The sequence below is a fragment of the Trichosurus vulpecula genome, chromosome 1 (genome assembly GCF_011100635.1).
Source record: "Trichosurus vulpecula isolate mTriVul1 chromosome 1, mTriVul1.pri, whole genome shotgun sequence".
NCBI lineage: Eukaryota > Metazoa > Chordata > Mammalia > Diprotodontia > Phalangeridae > Trichosurus > Trichosurus vulpecula.
The window spans coordinates 75,380,806-75,403,572 of record NC_050573.1 but is presented as its reverse complement, the minus strand read 5'-3'; the positions used below and the strand labels follow the sequence as shown (position 1 = coordinate 75,403,572).

Here is a 22,767-nt window from a genome sequence, read left to right as displayed (position 1 = left end):
GGAGAATTGAATCATCTGACAATTACCAGGGGCTACTCATTTCTTCTTTGAGGCTTCTCTGAAACCAGCATTCAAAGAACATATTGTACCTTGCATCTAACAGTTCAGAAACATTTCCCAGCTGGTCTCTGGACAGAGAAACTTACTTAGTCAATAGGGTCAAGGGGGCAGTAGTTCTACATTCCACGGTAGGAGAACTGTTTAGTTTGTTCTGTTTCCTGGCACAATTCTGGCCACCTGCTTCACCAGTAAGAACACAGTTGTTGGTCACAAGGAACACAAGACCAGACGAGAGTATGGACTAGAGAAACCATCCCCAAACTGGGCAAAACAACTTTAGCAGCATGCTGTACTCATATGGGTGGGGAGCAACCAGAGGTTAGGACCAGCAAATCATTCTACAGCATATACTAGTGCACTGGTGAGGTGACTAATAGCTAATAGTGAGTATTAGCTTTCTGAAGAGACATGGCCCCTTATATTGAATTTCTCAGTTCCATTAAATTCCTGACTTCCTAGAGCTTACTATCTTTGAGATCCTGAAATTTTCTTCAGGATCTGGATATGTGGTCTGGGGCCACAGAATGATCAGATTTAGCATAGGAAGGGAACTTGGAAATCATCTAATCCAACTGCCTCATTTTAGAGGTGAGAAAACAGACCCAAAGGGGGTAAGTAATTTGCCTGAGCCACACAGGGTGAAAGTGAGAGAAGAAGATTTGGTATAAAATACCACTTCTGTGCTTTTGATAACATACCCAAATCTGATTTCCTTGACCCCTGAACATGATTTCTTCTTAGTCCTCTGGAAAGTTAGAAATTCATTTAACCACCAAGTACAAATGGCAAAGCCAGGATTTAAACCTGGGATTCCGATTCCAAATCCAGTGTTCCTTCCACTATGTACCCACCATCTGGCCATATGCATGGTTACACCAGGACCTCCAACCCTGAGCCCACCCTTCATCGCTCTTTCTCCCTCTGGGTTAGTCCCAGAAAAATCTCTGGGACAGTGCTGCTGACGTTTAGCTCTAGCCTTTACCTCCCCCCACTCCCTTTCTCTCCCCAGCCCCCAGGAGCACCCACATTGTAAAGAAGGTCAGTCCACCCTTCCATGGTGATACACTGGAAGACAGTCAGCACTGCAAATAGGATGTTGTCGAATTGAGTGATGCCATTATTGGGTCCTTCCCAGTAGGGCTTGCATTTGGTCCCATTGGGGCAGGTACGGGCGGGTTCCTCGGTTCCGCATGGAGCTGGAGACTCGCCCTGAATATCATCTACAAAAGAGAAGGAGAAGAGACGGTGACTGCAGCATCTAGAAGTTTATGGGAGTTAGGGGACAGATAGGAGAAGCCTAGTCTTCAGAGGTGAGCCAATGGAAAGCAATGGAAAGCAGACACACGCAGAAACAGAAGCCAGAGATCAAACAAATCTCACTACGGAGATGTCACGGGTCCTAACTCAGGGCTGAGTTTCTAGGACTTTGTGCATCTGACTGACCTCTCAAGCCACAAAGAAATGGAAACTGGAGGATGAGCAGTGTTGTTTTCTCTTTAGACCCAGCTACTTTAATCCTCATGGTGGCAAAAGCAAGAATGTATTATTTTATCAGCAAGTTAGGTGACTAAACATGCTCTTGCCCTTTTCCCAACACTGGCAGAAATCCAATAAAATAAAATTATGACAAGAGCCAAGTTTAATGGTAGTAAATTTATGTTGATAATTTCTAAGCGAAAACAACAAGGATTTAACAGTTGCTGACCAAAAGGGGAGTTCTTCATATCAACAGAACAAAAGTAAACAACGCCACCAGTCAGAAGGATTTTAGTTCCAGCTGGACAATTCCATCTAGCTTTGGGGGAAAGTCTGTCATAATGTGTGTGGGGGGGGGCAAGGGGAGGCACAAACATGAAACACAAAGAAAGCTCTTCCAAGACATCACTCCCAAGAGTCCTGGAGTCATTTCCATTTCTCCGGCCACCTGGTGGGTCAGATCCAAAAAAGAACAATCTAAGTACCCTTGGGCTTGGGTTCCTGGGCATTGTTCTTCTATTAAAGCAGAGAAGCTGACATTTCATTTTGGGAAAAAGTGGGGATTCTTGGCCTGTTATCATGGTGAGGCCACAGAGGATACAAACCAAATTGTTCAATGTTAATTTCTGGCCACACTTCTGGCACCACCACCACCATGAAAGCCCCTGCTCTTCTCTCCCATCTACTAAAATCTTCCCATCCATCAAGCTCAAATCCCACTTCTTCCATCCACCTTCTTTTCACCATCAAAACTTCCAGTAATTCTGGTTCTTAGAGCTCTAGAAGCACCTACTGTCTACAGAACTCATCTTGGCATTCAATTGTAATTGGGCAGTCTTATTCTACATGTGGATTTCTTGATTCTCCAGCTAGATTAGAGGGTAAAGACCATGCCTTGCATTACCTTCGTATCTCATTCAGGGCCTGGTACAGTGCTAGAAACGGAATATAGGCTCAACAAATATTTGCTTAATGCCTAGAAAAATGAATCCTGAGAAGTTTGTTTAAAACAGCATCTGATTTTCCAAAATAGAAGTGAGCCCTTTGCCTTCTGCTATCTCCACAGTTTGGTATTCTAGGCCCTCACTCTACCCCCCCCACCGCAATCTGGTTCCACCCAAACTTATCTCACTGTCCTTCCCTCCATAAGGAATACATTGCCAACAAAACAGGCCTTTTTTTTTGTTTGTTTGTTTAAACCATGTGTTCTCTAGACTCTGTGACTTTGCTCATACTTTCTGATGCTTATGGTGCCTCCTCCCTCTCTTCTTCCCCCAAACATCTTTACTAGTTGAAATCCTACCCGTCCTTCAAGGCTCATTTTGAATGATACCTCCTCATCGTAGCCTTTCTTCACCCTTTATCCTCAGAACTATACGTCTCTCTCCTGAACTTTCCTATCCTACTTTGTACTGTATTGGTGCATATATCTTCTTTACGACCATTGTGCTCTATGTTCCTAGAGGGCAGGGATTATGTCTTATTTACTTTTGTATCCCATTCAATGCCTCACACAGGGCCTTACAGATTGTAGGTAGAGGTAGTTGCTTAATAAACATTTGTTGATGGGAATCAAGGAGCCAGGTAGATGGCTCAGTAGATAGAGCACTGGGCCTGGGGTCGGGAAGACCTGAGTTCAAATCCAACCTCAGACACTCACTAGCTGTGGGACACTTAACCTCTGTTTGCCTTTGATCCACCGGAGAAGGAAATGGCAAATTGCTCTAGTATCTTTGCCAAGAAAACCCCATGGACAATTTGGTCCATGGGGTCCAGAAGAGCCAGACATGACTGAACAACAGCAACAAGGTGAATTGAATTGGTCTTTCACTTCACCCACTGGGTCTAAGAAGGCCTCAGAATTTTGCTTTTGGAAAAGCCAAAATCTAAAGGGTATGTGAGACTTGATTACATTTCCGCCATGCCCTAAAATCCACTAATCTACTGTGTGTGTGTACACAAACCGTATACTTATGGCAGCACAATACAGTTAGAGTCAGAAGACCTGAGATTGAATCCTGATGTTAAGGAAGTTACTTTCCCTTCTTGGACCCCAGTTTCTTCATCCATAAAATGAAGAGGGTAGACCAGAGAATTTTTGAGGTCTCTACTAGCTCTAAACCCTATAATACAGATTTTGGTCATCAGATTCCTAAGAAGAAAATGCATCCCATTCCATTATACTATGTCTTCCTCATCTCCATGAAAACAAACCAACTTCCCATTCTCCTCTACCAATTATGAAAAAAGGGCCCTGGCTGCTCTGATTGGTAGGTGGTATTTCCAATGGGCCATGGCCTGCATCTCTCTCTCTCTCTCTCTCAATCTCTCTCTCTCTCTCTCTCTCTCTCTCTCTCTCTCTCTCTCTCAATCTCTCTCTCTCTCTCTCTCTCTCTCTCTCTCTCTCTCTCTCTCTCCAGTTCCGCCAGGGTGACGTGGCCAGAAGCAGAAATAGCTCTGCCTCAATTAACACCTTCTCCATCCGGGAGAGAAATAATTAGGACGTTCCATATTGAGCACACTCCACAAGCCCAGGAGAAAAGGAGACAGAAGGAGTAGGAGAAGGGGGCGGGGAAGACTCTCAAACAATCCTACCCCACTTTTTTTTTGGCTTTGTCCCATTACTGTCTGTTGGAGATATTGGGTGTGGATAGGGTCACTGAAGATGTCACCTCAACCCCGACTGCAGGCACATTTGGCAGTAAGAAGGAACACAGTAATTATTCCTGGAAACCTTCAATTCTGCACAAGCTAACAATGGTGGCTCCAAGAGGCAGGTGAGGGAACCTCTTTCCCCTCAGGTATATGTTCTCTTTTTGTGATACACGACTTTCCCACCATATGGGTTCTTAGGATAATGATAGGAGTTGGGTGGGAGTCAGGCACCCCTAGGAAATGTGGCTACAAAAGATGAGCAGAAGAAACAAGAACAAATTCCTCCACTATCCTTCCTGGCGCTTTCTGTAAACAGGGTTATAATGATGAAGTGAGATTTCTGCTCAGCATTGGCTCCTTTCATATAAGTGCAATGGAGACTTAGGCTGGTCCTTCCCTCCCTCTTCCCTTGTTTCAGAACCCAGAAACACCCTAATGCCTCAGATGACAGCTCAAGGTCCTGACTTTTCCAAGGAGAAGCTCTCCTTCATTGCACAGGTGCCAGAAACATAAATGAGCTTCCATGCCTGTATCCAAGAGGCTCCTGTAATTAACAACCAAAGAAGGAAAATGGAAAGGATGCTTGAGAAGCAAATGCAAGTGGCTCGGACCTTACCTGTCACCTCCTCAAAGCAGGTGGTATGAAATTTTCCCATATAAAATTCTAACCCTATGATTGCAAAAATAAGGATTGCAAAAAACAGGAGGAGGCCGATCTGTAGCAAAGGTATCATAGCCTTCATGATAGACTTCAGAACAACTTGTAAACCTGGGGAAAAACAGAGACAAACCCCACAGTCAGTGAGACAGAGAATTACAAAACAGCAGATAAGTCTTCACTGATTTTCAGAGCTCAGGGAAAGGCTAACCTCTACAGAAGTGGTTCCCAGCTCATGGGCTAAGGACCGAATGGGGAATAGGGAGAGAGAAGGAATATTCCTTCTAATCAACTGAATAAATAACACACCTTGCATACATATGGACCAAGATTTTTTCCAAATACATGCTAATGTTTCTATGACTAACAAAATACTGAATTCTTGTAGCTTTTTGTCATCTATGTTCTTAGCAACAGATAAAAATAATATAGCTATGATATGGAAGTCTATAAATTTTTTTGACATTAAGAAGGAGGTCCTTGTACTCAAAAAGGTTGGACCTCATTGTTCATTGTTCTAAGACAGACAGACAGACAGAGAGACAGAGACAGAGAGAGAGAGAGACAGGGACAGAGAAAGAGAAAAGAAGCAGGAGAAGAAGAAAGAGGAGGAAACAGAGAGAGAGAAAAGAAGGAGGAAGGAACAGAGAGATAAGAAAAAGATTAAGAAGAAGAAAGAGAAGGAAAAGAAGGAGGAGGGGGAGGAGGAGGAGATGAAGAAGAAGAAGAAGAAGAAGAAGAAGAAGAAGAAGAAGAAGAAGAAGAAGAAGAAGAAGAAGAAGAAGAAGAAGAAGAAGAAGAAGAAGAAGAAGAAGAAGAAGGAGGAGGAGGAGGAGGAGGAGGAGGAGGAGGAGGAGGAGGAGGAGGAGGAGGAGGAGGAGGAGGAGGAGGAGGAGGAGAAGGAGGAGGAGGAGGAGGAGGACAAGGACAAGGAGAAGAAGAAAGAGAGGAAGAATGAGGAAGAGAAAAAGGACGAGAAGGAGGAGGAAGAAGAGGAAACAGAGAGAGAGAGACAGATACAGAGACAGAGAGAGACAGAGACAAAGAGAGACAGAAAAAGACAGAGATTTCCTTGGTGAATGAAAAGAAAGAGAAGGAAGTTTCTTGACTTCCAACTTCAGTGAAAGTTGGGACAGAAACTGTCATTACCTATGACGTCCCATTTCAGGCAAATGAACTAAGAGAAAGATGGTGGTGAATTTGGAGACAAGAAGTGGCCTGATGCAGTACAGGAAGTCCCAGGGTAGGAGTGAATTCCTCAGTGGTGAGATGAGCGGATTGAACTAGATGGTGTCTAAGATTCCTTCCAGCTCTAACACTTTATGATTTTCAAGCAGTTAAGTAACTGTGGCCATAAATCCTTCGGATTTCCAAACTCTGAATACACAGTGCATAATTTGGCTATATGACTAGAAGGCATATAATCTGCCATCTGCTGCACCTGTCTTCTAGAAAGGTGGAAACCCCTCTAAGGGAGAAAAATTGTTTGGCAGAATTCAAGGAACCGTAGCCAGATTCAATAGTGGAAAATATCAGGGTAAGTGTTAATGAAGGCCTCAGTCCTCCTTTTCTCAAAAAAAAAAAAAAAGCAATTTGCTTTTCAGTGGAGCCTATTTCTTTTTAAAGGGCTCTATTGAGAAAGATGCAGAATCACTATCATAGACTCACAGAGAATCAGAAAATTTCAGAGGTGGAAGGGGCCTCAGAGACCATCTAGTCCAGCTGATGCCTGAATCCATTCTTCAGCATCCCAGGCTGGTGTTTATTTAACCTTGGCTTGAAGGCCTGCGGTGATGGGAACTTGCTGTCTACTCAGGAAGCTCATTCTACTTTTTGGACAATGCTAATTATTAGAAAGTTCCTCTGGGAGGTCCCACTTCTGGGCAACTTAGAATATCTTATTGCTTGACCTGGACTAAAAGAAACCCCAGAGAAGAAGCAAACAATGCCAGTCTGGCCCCATTTTGAACGAGGAAATGAAAGCCTACAGCAATTTGCTTAATGTTAAGTGAGGAGGGAGGACATAAATAGGTCAGGGCTGATATGACTTTGGAAAATGATTTCACTTTTTTGTAATAAAACTTCTACACAATCCTGACCTGAGAATGTGGATTGCTAGTTTTGGAAATATACCTTTGTGAGTGGGGAAGCGTGGGACTGCATCTGGCCTGCTTCAGAAAAGGCATCCGACCCTATGACCAGTCTCTCTTAAGGCCCTGCTAAAGACCCTGTTCCCCACTTCTTGAGGCTCCCTGGATTCCCTCAGAGAGAAAAATCCAGGATCCATTTGTCATCTTAAATACAGGATGTGGCAGAGAGGAAACAGGTGTTGACTTCTCATCGTGGCATTAGGAAGCAAAGGAAGCCATGGGGAAGGTACAAAACTAGAGTATGGGAACTAGGTTATATAACTCACGCACTTGGGATTCCAGACACCAGCTTCAGGGGCCTCAGAACACGTACAGCCCTCAGGGTCCGTAGGTCAAATTCAGTGCCAACTGTTGCCAAAATGCTGAAAGAAAAAAAGAAAAGGGGAAGAGGAAACAGAGCAGGGATGAGAACAAGGATCTCTCCTAAGTCAGGGGAGGGTATAGGTACATATGTACTTATGTGTGTCAGGAAAGAGATGAAGATAAGTGAATCACAAAGTCATGGAATTTGAGAATCCAAAGGGTCCTTAGTTCTCATGAAGCAATCTAAGACACGAAATCCATCCACAGTGTCCCCAACACCTGAAGACCTCCAATGACAGGAAACTCACTAATCCTCAATGCAGTCCATTCTATTTTTGGAGAGTTGTGACTGTTAGAAATTTTCTAAAAAATCACATAATAATCATATCAAGTGATCCTGGATCATAGATACAGATGAAAAAAGACCTCTGTGGTCATCTAGTCCAACTCTCCCGGTTTGAGGCCCAGTGACTTGTTCAAGGTCACAAAGGTAGCAATCATCCGAGGTGAGATTTGAACCCATGTCCTCTGACTCTGACTCTGGGCAGGTAAATGGCACATTGGGCAGCTAGGTGGCACAATGGATAGAGTGCCAGGCCTGAAGTCAGAAAAAACTCATCTTTGTGAGTTCAAATCTGGCCTCAGACACTTACTAGCTGTGTGACCCTGGGCAAGTCACTTCACCCTGTTTGCCTCAGTTTCCTCATCTGTAAAATGAGATGGAGAAGGAAATGGCAAACCACTCCAGTATCTTTGCCAAGAAAACCCCAGACGTGGTCACTGAGTTAGGCACGACTGAAATGACTTAACAGCAGCAACCTCTGATTATAGAACCGGGCTCTTCCCTTTGTACCGTGTCAGCTGCTTCTGGTTCCACTCTCTGCAACCAAGCAGAACAGGTTTCAGAGCCTCTTCCACAAGACAATCTTTCCAATGTTTGAAGGCTGACATTACATTGCCCCTAGTCTCTTCTTCCCAGGCTCATCTCCCTGCAGTTCCTTCATCTTACTCTCCCCTAGCTATCCTGTCCCTTTTGAAATGTGGCACCTGGCACTGACCACGCAGCCACTGGACCAGGGTAGAGTACGATAGACTATGTGCCTCCGTTCCCCTGGAAATTAAAATCTCATTAACACAGACTCATATTGCATGACCTTTTTGGCTACCACATCATATTTGATGCTGATTGAGCTTGTAGTCACCAAAACCTTAGAGTATTTTTTTCATATGAATTCCTCTCCAGCTACTCCTTTCCCATCCTTTACTTGTGCAGTCGATTTTTTTAACCCAAGGGCATTACATTTTTTCTTTTTAGATTCTTTACCCATTTGTGGCCCAGCAAGATATTTTTAGACCCCCATTTTGTCATCTGGAGTAATTACCGATCTGTCTTAGTTTTGTATTATCTGCAAACTTGACAAGCGTGCCATCTAGGGCTTGGTCTAACTCATTGAGAGAAATGTTGAACCAATGAGGACCAAAAACAGATCCCTGCAGTACCCCATTAAAGACCACTACCTCTATGTAGACATCAGTCCAATACTTATTGAGTCTAGTCATTAAATCAGTTCTCACTATACCTAACTGTAGTATCCTCAAACACAGCTCCCTCCACCTTATACAAAAGGAAATCATGACGACTTGGTCAATACCTTTCTGAAATGTGACTACAGTGTTTCTCGGATCCATGAGTCTAGAAACCTTATCAGAAGAGGAAATGAGGTAAGTTTGGCATGACTCAGTTTTATTGATCCTATGATGGCTTATGATGATGACCACCACTTCCTTTTGTAAGTGTCCACGTGTCATCCCTATAATAACTCATTCTAGAATGAATATGGTCAGGAATTAGGTCAGATCTGCCAGCCTACACAGGATGAAAGATTCACCTTCACCTTTTGGAAAATGGGGACATTTCTCTGTCTTTAGTTTTGTCATACTTTTCCCATTTTCTATGATTTTTAAAGGGTTCCTGATAGTAGCTCAGCAATCACACTTGCTGGTTCTTACAACATTTGGGGAAGTCAATCAATGAACACTTATTAAGCACCTACTGTGAGCCACACAATGTGTTAAGCACCGGATAAATAAAGGCAAAAGATAGTCCCTCTTCTCAAGGAGCTCACAGTTTAATGGGGGAGACAGCATGCAAACAACTATGTATAAACAAGCTAAAACAGGATAAACGGGATATAATCTACAGAGGGAAGAAACCAGAATTAAGGAGGATAGAGAAAGACCTCCTGTTGAACATGGGATTTTATCTGGGACTTAAAGGAAGCCAGGAGGGGTGGAAGAACAGGGAGAGCACTCCAGGCATGGGGGACAGCCAATGAAAATGCCTGGAGTCAGGAGACAGTGTCTTGTTCAAGAAACAGCATGGAGAAAAAGAAAAAAAAAAAGGAACAGCATGGAGACCAGCGTCACTGGATCAGAGAGTGTATGGGGGTGAGAGAACTATAAGAAGACTGCAAAGGTAGGAGCTTGTGAAGAGTTTTGAATGCCAGAGAATTTTATATTTGTTCCTGGTGGTAATAGGGAACCACTGGAGTTTACTGAGTAGGAGAGTGACGTGGCCAGACCTGCACTTTAGGAAGACCACCTGACTTGAATTCCTAGAGAATATCTATGGGTTTTCCATTTCATTTCATTTTGTTTTGTTTTGCCATCCCCTCACTTCTCGCTTCTTACTCCTTATAAATCACTTTTATTCTATACTTCCCAGTATGAAGATCATTCAAAAACAAAACAATAGTAAAATGTTCTGACTCCATCCTCTATTGTAATTGTCCCCCATCTGTCTCCAAGCAGTGATCGTTTTCCCTGATTCGATCTTCTGTTGACCTCCAACAAAGTCCTTTTTATTGTGCAGAGTATTCAATGCAAGCAACAGCTCACTCTAGGCCAGGGGCTTTTAACCTGGGATCAGTAAACTCTTTTCTGTTTTCATTCTTTCAATAAATATATCTCAATATAGGTGGTTTCCTTTGTAAACCTATGAATTTTATGATATGCATTTAAAAACATGGTCCATCCATTTTACCAGCCTCCCAAAAGGAATACATGACACAATAAAGGTTAAGAACCCTTGTTCTAGGCTTTTGGACCATTGACACTTTTCATATAGAATTGTACCATTTAAAAAAACATCCTCAGTTACCTTCTCTTGTTTCCATATTCTGAGTATGTCTTTTAAAAATAAAAGTCATAAATGCGTATCCACATCATTCTTTATCTAGACAGCCCCTCCGCCCCACCTCTCTTTTTCACTGGAAACATCTGCATTTATGTTACAAGAATTTCATTCCCATTCCTTTTGAGCTGGTGTCCCCTTACAGAATCTTTGGCCACATGATACTATCCTTTTTTCCCCTGAACTCTTTGAAATACTCTCTCTGAAACCTTTAGGTACCATCAGCCCATGCTCAGATTCCCATTTCTTGTGTATGACAAATTCTAAGCTGATATGCAGATTTCATTCGAAGGTTCCCATTACCTCTACTTCAATGAAAATGGATAGTAATTCAACCAACACTTACTGAGTACTTACTATGTTCTTCGTACTAGAGATATGACAACAAAAATGAAGCAGCCCTAGCCTTAGGGGAGCTTCCTATAATTTACTTGGGAGATATAACATGGATGCAAATAAGCAGAGTATAAGGAAGACGGACCAAGAACTAGCTAGCATTTATAGAGTGCTTCAAGGTTTTCAAAGCACTTTATAAATATTATCTCATTTGGTCCTTACGATTACCCAAAGTGGAAGATGCTGTTATTATCCCAACTTAACAGATGAGGAAACTGAGAGAGGCAGAGGTTAAGTGACTTGTTCAGGGTCACACAGCTACTATGAGTTTGAGGCCTAAGGTCTTCCTGACTCCGAGTACAGCACTCTATGAACTAATGACCAGAGGAACCAGGGGAAATTTGACAGAGAAAAGGATACCTAATGTTAGTGCTGAAGCAGACAAGTATTCCGAGAGATACAGATGAGAAGGGGTTGCTTTCCAGGTAGGGGTGTGGGGTTGGAGAGGAAGCCCCCAAGGCTGGAGATAGAATACTGAGTTAATGAAAAGGCTAGTAGTACAGGTTGGCTTGGCTTGGGTTCATGTAGGGGAAGAGTATGAAACAAGGCTGGAAAGTTGACTGAGAGCCAAATTGTAGATTGAGGGCTATGGAGTTGGTTCTTAATCCTGTAGCTAGGGAGAAGAAATCTGCCTTGTTCTTTTATCTCATTGAATGGCTTTTACTGGGCCTAAGGAAATAATTCATGGAGAAAGAGAGATTGGTAAAGTGGTTTATGAGGATCCTGCCATAGGATAGTGATTACTCCTCCTCTCTTATCTGGGGTCTCATTTTACAATGGGCAGAAGTCATGTGAAAGAACAAAGGGGACATCATTTGTAAAGTGCAGTCTCCTGTGCTTAATTCCTGTTTTCCTTCCTCCAGCCTTATGATCTGGGATTTCCAGAAAAGAAAAGCAAGTGGCTGGTGACCATGGACCACATGGAGAGACACCGTTACCAATATCTCCAGAAGCCACAGCACCACGAGAAGAGATTTGGACCCTGGAGCAAAGACAGCAAAGTGGGAAATCACTGTTGCTGGGAGACTTATGAAGATTGCTAATTATTACGAACTCTGTTTAACTAGTGAGCTGGAGAAGTTAATTTCATTTTTAGCCATTGAACCTGAGCTGGGGCATGGAAGCCTTTTCTGTGTTCTCCACTTTCCCTATTTTAGTCCAGAATCCTGAGATAGGGAGCAAATGCAAATACCCCATTTTCTTTACCTTTTCTGAAAGCCGTGTGTGTGTGTGTGTGTGTGTGTGTGTGTGTGTGTGTGTATGTGTGTGTGTGTATGTGTGTATGTGTGATTGGGCTGATCCCCTGTGGAGGACAAAGAACTAGAAGGGGAAAAGAAGGCAAATATCTCCATAGAGGAATGTTTGGTCTAGTTCCTTTTCATTTTATTCGATTCATGACATACAATAAACCATTCAATCATAGCATGATAAATCTCTATGGTATTGCTACGATCAGTGAACTGAGAGAATAGAAGACATGATGGGGTAGGGGCTCAGAGCTAGGTATACACAACAGATTTTCTATTTTAGTATTTTGAGCAATACTATATTTTGGACCTGGATAATGAGGGGTTAATCAAATCAGCTCGTAGAAGGTAGGGAGAAGAGGGGAGAAGACAGTCTAGATATTTGAGAGCTGAGTGCTCTCTGGGGAGACAGCAGTATCTTAAGACAGCAGTATCCCATGCACAAAAAGAGTAATTGACAAATCTGGGCTGATGAGCAATTAATCTATTGCGTTTCCTTTCTCGATAATTAAGACAACGACATGCTGTCTTTCTCTAGGCTTAAGGAAGGAAGCATTCAAGCCACAGAAAGGACCTCATCACAATGGGCCCCGTATTCTGGCAGTCCCATAGGCAACAGGAAACCTCTGATCATGAGAGTAACTTAGGAAATTATTTTGGCAGCTATGTGGAAATAGATTGGTGAGGGGGATACTAAATGAGGAAGACCATTTTTGGAGGTTATTACAGTAGTTTAGGTATGAGGGTGGTGTTGAAACTATCCCATTCCATTTTAGTCTTGATATCTTAATTTTCAATCAATCAATTACTCATAGGTCTTAGGCCAAATGTTAAAAATCAATCACTTAGGAAGCATTTATTAAGCCCTTACTATGTGTTGGAACTGTGATAAGTGCTAAAGATACAAAGACAGAAAAAAAATAGTTCCTACCTTTATGCAGGTCATGTTCTAATGGGGGCGAAAGCATGCAACTATGTAAAAGCAAGATACATGGAGGGAAGTTGGACATCTCAAAGGGAAGGCACTAGCATTAAAAGGGACCTTGCAGAAGGTTGGACTTTAATTGAGGCTTGATGGAAAGAAGGAAAGCCAGAAGGTGGATATGAGAAGAGAACATTCCAGGCATGGAAGACAGCCGGTGAAAATGCCTGGAGTCTGGATACAGCAAAGAGACCAGTGTGACTGCATTGCAAACTGTGTGTTCATGGAGCAAAGTATGAGAGGACTGGAAAGGTAGGAAGGGCCCAAGTGAAGAAGGCTTTTAAAAGCGAAACAGGATTTTTTATGATTCTGGAAGTAATAGGGAGCCACTGGAATTTAATGAACGGGGAGAGACAGGAGGTGACATGGTCAGACCTGAGCTTTAAAAAGATCACTTTGGCAGCTGAATGTAGGATGGGCTATATGGAGAAGGGAGAAACCTGAGGTAAGGAGACCAACCAGAAGGTTCCTGCAATAGTCCAGACCTTTAAACTGAATTGAGTGATGCTGCACAAAAATCTTATTCAGACAGACTGAGGAAACTTGTGGTTTTCTGGGGTCCTCCTGGAGAAGGTAGAAGGAGGGGCCTCAGCTTTAGCCTTGGCCAGGTCTCCTTCCATTCCATACCTTCGGGCAGAGGAGAGCCTTTCAAGTTTCCAAGGATCCAGAGGATACTGGATTTTTCACTCTCCCTATAAGCAGTCCCAAATCAGCTGATGGCAGTGTCTGCATCAAGAGTCAAAGACATCTGGACCCAGATTTACCATACTCATGGGGAACTTCTTGAGTACCACAGGAATGAGAGCAAAAGACTTCCAGCAGCTAGGAGCTGTGAGATGCCCCTTTGCCACATGTACTATCTAAACTTGAGCCCACTTTCCTCAGACTCTATGTACCTATGGTAGAGTGCCGACAAGACTTTTTGGGGGCATGTTTTGTACCAACTTTTCTTACTGTACCACTGTAGTAAATACCCCCTTTCTAAAAGCTATTTAAGGCTGGATAACTTCATGTTTCTTGATGGGGAAACACACTGGTGGGGGCTCCAACTGTTGGCATTAGAGAGTCATCCTTGATCCTTTAGAACCCTGATGGGTAGATGTAGCCAATTTCTGGGGACCCATCTTTTTGATGGGAGTGGGAGCTGGGATAAGGATGCCTCAGACTTTACAAGGGCTACATAGGAAAAGACCTTCAGCAGAAGTTTATCTAGCTGAGATTTCTCCATCACTACTACCCTATGCTTCCACCTCAGCTACATGATCTCCTTCTAGATCTCAGCCTCAGCTTCCTCTTGACCTGTCAATCTGTAGTATAGTATCACCACAATATTCTATTTCTCCATCTACTGGATCCTTGGCATATCCTCACCAAAATGTTCTCCATCAAGTTGCCTTCCTCTGATGTGTCTAATACATATTCTTGACATAGAACATCACACAACATAACAGATTTTTGCTAATCTATTCCTTCCAAATAAGTAAATTACTGTTTCCTTCCCTCTGAGATGAGAAGTTATTGGCAGGAAGGAAGAGGGAATATTTAAGGGCCTTTCAACAGGAACCCTGAAGGTTCGAGGCAGTTGGTGGCCCAGTGGATAGAATGCTGGACCTAGAGTCAAAAAATCTAGAGTCAAATCCAGCCTCAGACACTTAATAGCTGTGTGTTTTTAGGCAAGTCACGTAAACTCTGTTTGTCTCAGTTTTCTCAACTGCAAAATGGGGATAATAATAGCCCCTTACCTCTCAGGGTTATGGAAAGGATCAAATGAAAAAATATTTATAAACAGTACTTAGCACATAGTAAGCACTATATAAATGTTAGCTTTTCTTATGAAAATATAAACTCAATAAACCAATTTCAAAAGGAGAAATTATTAATGAGCTGCCCCATAAAAAAGCACGAAGACTAGATAGCTTATTCCCTTCTCCTTAAAGTCACCATGGTGTAGTAGAAGGAAGTAAGGAGGCCTACTTCTGCTATTCAATAGTCATGAAATCCTGGATGAGTCACCAAAGTGTCCTCAACTTTATGTAGGGAAACCATTAAGAGTGGGGACTGGCCAGAATACAATGCAAACAATGCTTTTGCTGATGGAGATATGCATTAAAAGTTAAAAGTGGAACTCTGCCAACTTTACTTAACTTTAAGTGCATCCCAATCAAGGAGGATCTTGGGAACAAGGTTCACCTTCTTGTATCAGTTTTTGTCACCACAGCTCCTGTGCATTTGGCAGGACAGAGGTCCTGAAGTTATGTTTTGGGAGCACAAGCTCAAAATTGGGCACCTAACAGAAGCTGCAATACATTTCCTAAACCTGAATCAGATAGCTGTCTGGGTCCATGCACTTTGGATCAGCACCAGGCAAAGGCTGTTAAAAGAATAGATTATGTCTTAGCCTGGGACATTATGCTGACTCGTGCTGGTTGCCATAGTTTCAGAGGGCTGTGGAAGCTCATAGCTTCAGCTATCAACTAAGAGAGCTCAAGGCACTCTTGGGGATGGTGAGGTCAGAGGGTTAGGGAGGTTTTCTAGCCACAAAGCACCTTAGTAGATGGAAGCAGAGAATTCTAGCCAGCATATATATGTAGTGCTCTAAGGTTTGCAAAGCATTTTACAGGTGTTATCTCATTTGATCCAATAGATGTCCCCAAAGAGCCAAATCCCAGCAGAAGGCAGAAAAGAACAGCTTAGTGACCGTTCACCAGCAGAAATAACATGATACCCAAGAAAGAAAATGCAACATCACCAGAGGACATCGGCAACTCTGCAGTGTTAGAGGTACAAATTACCCTGGTCACACACACTGTGCACTTCCCACGTGTACTCTGGCCATATTGGCTCCTGGCATGTGCCAGGCATGTGCCCTTTTGTGTATGATCCCAGCCACCCAGGTTCCCTGCATATGTGTCCCTGAACATATGAATTTTTCATTTGATCACCCATCCCCATTAAATTGGCTAAGTCTGGTAACCCAGGAGGGGAGTATGTCCCATGCATACATGGGGCAATCTTTTCTTGTCATCTTATTTGCTATATAGTTGAAATGTCTTGTGCTTTAAGCAAATATGTCCTCTGGCTGGCAGATATGAATGTAAATACAAAAGCGGGAGCTCATGAAGGATGGATTTAAGTGGGTGCTAACCCCCAGAGTGCTTCAAACCTGGACAGCTGTTGTCCTGAGGTGTTCCTCGGTGCTCTGTCTCGAATGGAGAGCACAGTATCTGCCCTGCCCACTTCCCAGTGTGGTTCTTTGGATCGAATAAGATAATGAATGTGAGAGTGCTTTGTAACTTGTAAAGCAGTAGGCAAATGGAAGGATTATTATTATTACCTATCCAACTTCAACTGTAGCCAAGCCTATCCGTATACAAACCATCTGGTTCCGCCTTCTGCACTACAGCAAAATGCCATCTCCCTCCCTAGGACGTCCATCCATCCTTGTCACTTCTTTCAAGATTTACTCAGGGGTGTGCTGATAGATATTTAACAACCTGCTTTCTGAAAATGACAAAATACACCTTTCTCTTCATCAACTTTCTTATATCTAGACAGTCAACAAAGCAATAAATCGAACCCTGATTTGTTGTTTGCCAATTTCTAGGGTGTAAGTGTTCACACCAAAAATTTAACAGTCAGTTCTCAGGAGCGGATACAAACCAGGCACAGCATAACCCTGGATTTACTCCCACATCCAATTCATTCTTCATACAGTATCTGGCTGAAGGGAGACTAAGGTTTTTTGATGACCAAAACCCAGCACCAATGCAATCAGGCTTTGCCACTGACAAATAAACATAATAAAGTTATGAATTCAGGCTAGGTGGGTGGAAAACACTGATCTCGCCTCCTTTGGTTATCTTTTGTCCGGGATCAAATTCATTGGCAGCTAAGCCAGAGAGGATCATGGGGGTTGTTACATAAGAAGGGCTAAACACAAATTAGGTAGTTATCTATAACAGAAGGTTTCAATCTCCAGCCCAGAAGGAGGGGGCTGAAAAGGAAAGACCTAATCTTACCCTGGGGGCACTCTGCCTGGCTTTTGTTATCTGGCTATGGTGGCTAAGACTGAACAGATGTTATTCCTTCTCCTGGAAAGGGCCTGAGCAGTCACTATATCCTATCAGACTAAGGCTGATGGCCTGGTTGACTACTTGACCACACACACACACACACACACACACACACACACAGATATATATAGATATCCTATCTCTGTGTATGTATATATATGTATATATACGCACATACATACATGTATGTATGTATATATCTATGTGCATATATACATACACACAGAACTAGGTGGTACAGTAGATAGACTGCTGGGCCTGGAGTCAGAAAGACTTATCTTCCTGAGTTCAAATCTGGTCTCAGCCTAGCTGTGTGACTTTGGGCAAATCACTTAACCCTGTTTGCCTTAATTCTTATCTGTCAAATGAGCTGGAGAAGAAAATGGCAAACCATTCCAGTATCGTTGCCAGGAAAATTCCAAATGGGGTCGTGGAGAGTTGGAAATGACTGAATGACAACATATGTGTATGTGCACACACACATAACATATATACTTGTGTATAGGTTGTATATATAGATATATAACATATATACACATACACCGTGCATGTGTGTGTGCCCTAGGTTTATGGAGGGAACGTTCTATCCTAAATCTTCTTACTATGTTATTACTTTGAACTAATTATGTCCCCTCAAAAATGAACACATTGGCTAGTACTCATTAGCTAGTTCTTAAGTGAATATGGGCCCATTTAGCATCTTAACTCTGGGTAGCTCTTCTGGGGGTGCCCCGTGTGAGTGGAGGGCACCCTACATACTCCATGACCAGAGGATCATAGTTTAGAGATATGAGGGGCTATCTATTCCAACTCCCTCATTTCACAGATAAGGAAACCGAGGGTCAGAGGGATTAGATGACTTGTCCGAGATCACAGATGCAGTGAGGAAGGGGCAGAGTTGAGATTTAAACTTGGGCCCTCCTGACTTCAGGGCTAACACTCTGTCCACTCCATATATCACGCCATCTCACTCAAAGGCCCCCATCTTCCATAACCTCTTTCTAATAACAGTTCCTGGGCTTCAAGTAGAAATCCTTTTATCCTTCCCCTGCACCAGTCACCCCGCTCTGTCCCCTCAACTCTTCCCCAAACCCATCTCCCTACTGATTCACTCACCCGAGAGTGTCAGTTCAGAGAGGGAGGTCAGGGCAGGGGGGCTCTGTACAAACAGGAGGCGCTCTGGGATTCTTCAGTAAAAAGACAAGAGCAGATACCTTCTTTTATTCAGGGCATCCTGGGGCTTTTTGAGGGGCTTTTTTTTTTTTTACAAGGGAACTAGCCTGGGGCTGCGCATGCTAGGTGTTCAGCCAGGATATATGCATTTTGACTGATAAAGTTTCTCAGCTAAGATAATTAAAACGTGAATCACAGCTGAGTCACTAGACGGAGAGAATGGTCAATGAGCAGCTCCCACTTCCTCCCTCCTTTCTTCATGCTTACCGATGAGTCAGCAAAAGTCACAATCCAAATATGAGAGGGGGAGGGAGGAAGGGCCTGGGAGAGCAGGAGGAACTAATAGAAATGGTTTTATTCTTTTAATATTACTAGAAGCTGCTCTCCTCAATTCTACAAATCTTATTTATGTTAATTATCCAAGAACCAATAAGCCAAGTATTCTAATGTTCTCCTTCTTACATAGGGCTAAATCTAGAAAACTCTGCCTTTAAGATGCATTTCCTTTCCCCCAGCTCCACCACTGCAAACAGTAACTGTGCCTCTCACCTCACCTGAAACAGCTGCAAAATTCTGCCCTTTCCTTTCTGGCCCTCCACAATTCCACAAGCTTTCGTGGGAGCTCAGGAAGGGCTGCCAGTGCTGGCCTCCTCCAGGAGAGGAATGGAGAAATAATATCCCAAAATTTGCATAATCCCTTCAGGTAGTACTTTCCTCCCAACAACCCCAAGAGATAGGTTAGACAAATAGAAAAATCCCCATTTTACAGCTGAAGCAACAGAGGATGAGGGAGGGAAAGGGACTTGTCCAGGGTCAGCAGATAATAATTGTCAGGTTCTGGAATCAAACGAATCTCCCGACTCACAGGCCAGTATTATCTCAACTGAACCACACTTCTCCAGGAGCTCTGCTGGATCTGGACAACAAAGGGGATAGATGGGGAAGAAAATAAGTGACCCAGGATTCCCCAAATGATGCTGCTAGGAAAGGCTCTTGCTAATAACAGTGAAGTTCTAATGGGAATAGAGTGAATGTCCGTAGGGTTTCATTTCCCACAATGCTTGGAGCTGAGAGGTCATTTCTCATTGGGAGAAATCCTTTGCACTACATGCCCCAGAAGGTTGTATGTATGTCAGCCTGTTGTTGCTGTTCGGTCTTGTCCCACTCTTACTGATCTTATAGGCCAAAATATGCCAAAACTGTCCATGGGGTTTTCTTGGCAGAGATACTGGAGTGGTTTGCCATTTCCTTCTCTAGCTCATTTGACAGATGAGGAAATTGAGATAAACAGGGTTAGTTGACTTGCCAAGGGTCTCATAGGTAGTAAGTATCTGAGGCCAGATTTGAACTCAAGTCTTCCTGACTCCAGGTCCAGCTCTCTATCCACTGAGCCACCTAGCTGCCTCCTACATGAAGTTGGAGCATCAGGTGACTTCACTAGGAGAGGACTCACATTGGTCAGAAATGTTCTATGAGGACTGTGTCTGTGTGTGTGTGTGTGTGTGTGTTGCCATGAATGAGAAACATTAATAAGAGATAAGAATGTGTGGCATGTGAGACATGAGTAGATCTGGGGAAGGCAAGATATGGACCTTGCAGTAGGTGTAGGGGGACAGAAGATGACTGTGCAGAGTGCAGTTGTGGTTGGACCACAAAAATTCCAAAGCTTTGTTAGGACCCCTACAAAAAAAACTCCAAGTGGCAGGTGATATTACATCCTAACATGTTACCACTGTGATTTTGGAAGTGATTGTGTCTTCTCCACCCCTAAATTGGAGAATCAGAGGGATGAAGAGAAAATTAGAAAATTGTCCTGCTGAAGGTAGGGAGATTGCACCCCTTCCTTCGTGTATGGGTACAGAGAATGTTTTACAATTTGATTCTCTTGCTTGTAATTTTTTAATGAAATGTTTTTTGCTATTAGACTTACACGTCTCTGGTGTGGTCTAGCAACAGAGGACGTAGATTGGGTTTGGGCTGTGAGTCACATAAATGATGACTGCCAAACAGCGGCACTGAACCTGGAAACAGCAAAGGCATGCTACAATCCTAGGGAATTACTAGAGATTAGAGAGAAGCCAGGAATTCCTGCTTCATTTACTGGACCATCCATCCCCTGCACCATATGAAAGAGCTAGCTTCCCACCGGAAATTCTGAATCCAAGCCTTTTAAGCCTAGGCCAAGTCCTATGGTGGGGGTGGGAGAAGCTGCAGTCATCACTTGCTGCCTCTTTATAACTGGGAGAAGAGAGACAGGTAATTAGGGTCTGTCAATGTCCATTCTATAGCATCCTATCCTATTTGTTCTATAGCATAGAACATAATGAACCAGTCTCCCTGGATTCAAGGGAGAAGAAGCTTGAACCCACAGCAATTTGGAGAGCAGAGCCATAGATTCATAAAACCTCAGATTTGAAAAAAGGCACCTTGAATACCATCTAACACAACAGGAATTTCTTCCACTCCATTCCATTACAGAGCCTCCACTTTGAATTTAAAAATGGGGAGCCCACTAATTCCCAAAAAAGCATCTCCACTCTTGGACAAATTCAAAAAGTTTTTTTGTTTTGTTTTGTTTTGTTTTAATATTGAGGTGAAAAAATTGCCTTTGCAACTTTAATCTAGTGCTCTGAGTTTTGCCCACAGAGGGCTAAGTACAGCAATGGACTGAATTTTGAAAAGAAGATGTCATTTTCGTTCTAATTGCCAAGAGGGTGCCATTTTCCTACCAACCCAGAGGAAATCTGGATATCCAGGCCTCGGGAAGACCAAGGAGTACATTAATCTAGGATAGTTTAAGAAGTTTAGAATCACCTAGTCTGGAACTAAGTAGATTACTTTTGCACGTACTTCTAATGGTCTTACCTTCTATTATTTCTGAATTTGAATATTCTCTTTTCTGTTGTGGATAAAACCTAGAAAACACATCTTGCGCTCCAGAGTGTGTGGAGACAGATTAGAAGAGAAAGAAACGAATGCTAGGAAGGGGTATCTGGAAATAAAGATAATTAGGGTGTGGCACATCTTTTTGTTCAGTTAGACAATTCTGTTTCGGGACCAAGAAAGTCCAGGAGGCTTAGCAGCTACAGTTGGAGTTCAAGGATCAGGAAAGTATAAAAATGAGTACAAAACTGAAAAAGCCCCAGGGTCAAAGGTAAGATTCCCTAGACCTGTTTAAAGAGAAGGGACTGGTACCCTGTGAAATTGACCATAAGCCAGTGAAGGTGTAAGTTCCTGGGTTACATCCTGAGATGCTTTATAAAACTTCCTAAGTCTTCACTGATGATGCTAAAAGACCCCCAGAAGATGGAGTCTGAGGCGATACATCCCAGAACTAGGCTGCAGGTTGGGGCAGCCATGCTGACCACTTGCCCCACTCCCAGAAAGGAAAAAAATAAAGATGAAAATTCAGTGAGTTCCAGCCAGACTTGGCTGCTCATACAGGGACTTCCAGATTCTTTTCTGTCCTTCAGTCTCCATTTCAGCTGTCCAGTGAAGCGATCTAGTCTTTTTGCTTTTTTTTTTTTAATCAGGAAGCTCATTATCAGACTTTCATTTCTCCTTTTGAAATTGGTTCATTTAGGTTATATATTTCCTAATAATAATGGCTAACCTTTATATAGCACTTGCTATGTGCCATACACTGTGCCAGGTCCTTTACAACCCTGGGAGGTAGCTGCTATTATTATCCCCACTTTACAGACGAGGAAACTGTGGCAAGCAAAGGTTAAATGATTTACCAAAGGCCACACAGCTAGTCTGAGGCCAGGTTTTTTCCTCATTCCAGACACCACACTCAATCCACTGCACCAACTCACTGCCCCTATTTAGTTAATCTGGGCATTTAATATTTCCATAAATATTCACTCATTTCTTTTATAACCTCAGTTTTGATGGCATATAGTTGTACATATATTTCTGTAAATATTCATTCACTTCTTTTACAATCTCAGTTTTGATAGCACATAATTGTACATAATAGTCTCTGATAATTTTCTTTCCTTTTTTTGCAGTCACTGTGAGGATCTCCCCTTTCTCATTTCTGATTTTTCTCCTTAATTGGATAATGGTTTTACAAATGTTTGGCTAGACCCCCCCCTTCTCTACAGCTCATCTTCATTCTATCAACCCTTCCAGACCTAGCTTGAATCTCATCCTCTCCACGAAGAAGACCTCCTGTCTTGTCTACCCTACTCAGTCTTAAGTAACACTACATGCAAGCTTTGATCTCTGGGATTCCATTTCCTCATCCGTAGAATAGGGATCACAGGGATCATCAGTAAAACAGGGATCGATTTACCTGCCTCAGTGGCCTTATCCCTGGCTCCCTTCAAGACCTCCCCCAGGTGGCATTTCCAGGTCCCCTTCCATTCACTCAGCATTATCTTGTATGTACTGTGT

General features: G+C 42.9%; 1 protein-coding gene across 2 annotated transcripts in view; it reads right to left on the bottom strand.

Annotated features, from left to right (window-relative positions):
* CACNA1A (calcium voltage-gated channel subunit alpha1 A) overlaps positions 1–22,767 on the bottom strand; it is a 255,770-nt gene that overhangs the window by 124,335 nt on the left and 108,668 nt on the right. For both annotated transcript variants that reach the window (XM_036755983.1, XM_036755973.1), the window contains exons 4-6: positions 7,270–7,361; positions 4,808–4,960; positions 1,087–1,280 (exon numbers count right to left, since the gene is read on the bottom strand). In XM_036755983.1, coding sequence (XP_036611878.1) covers positions 1,087–1,280; positions 4,808–4,960; positions 7,270–7,361 — 439 coding nt within the window. The remainder of the gene's footprint in view (positions 1–1,086; positions 1,281–4,807; positions 4,961–7,269; positions 7,362–22,767) is intronic.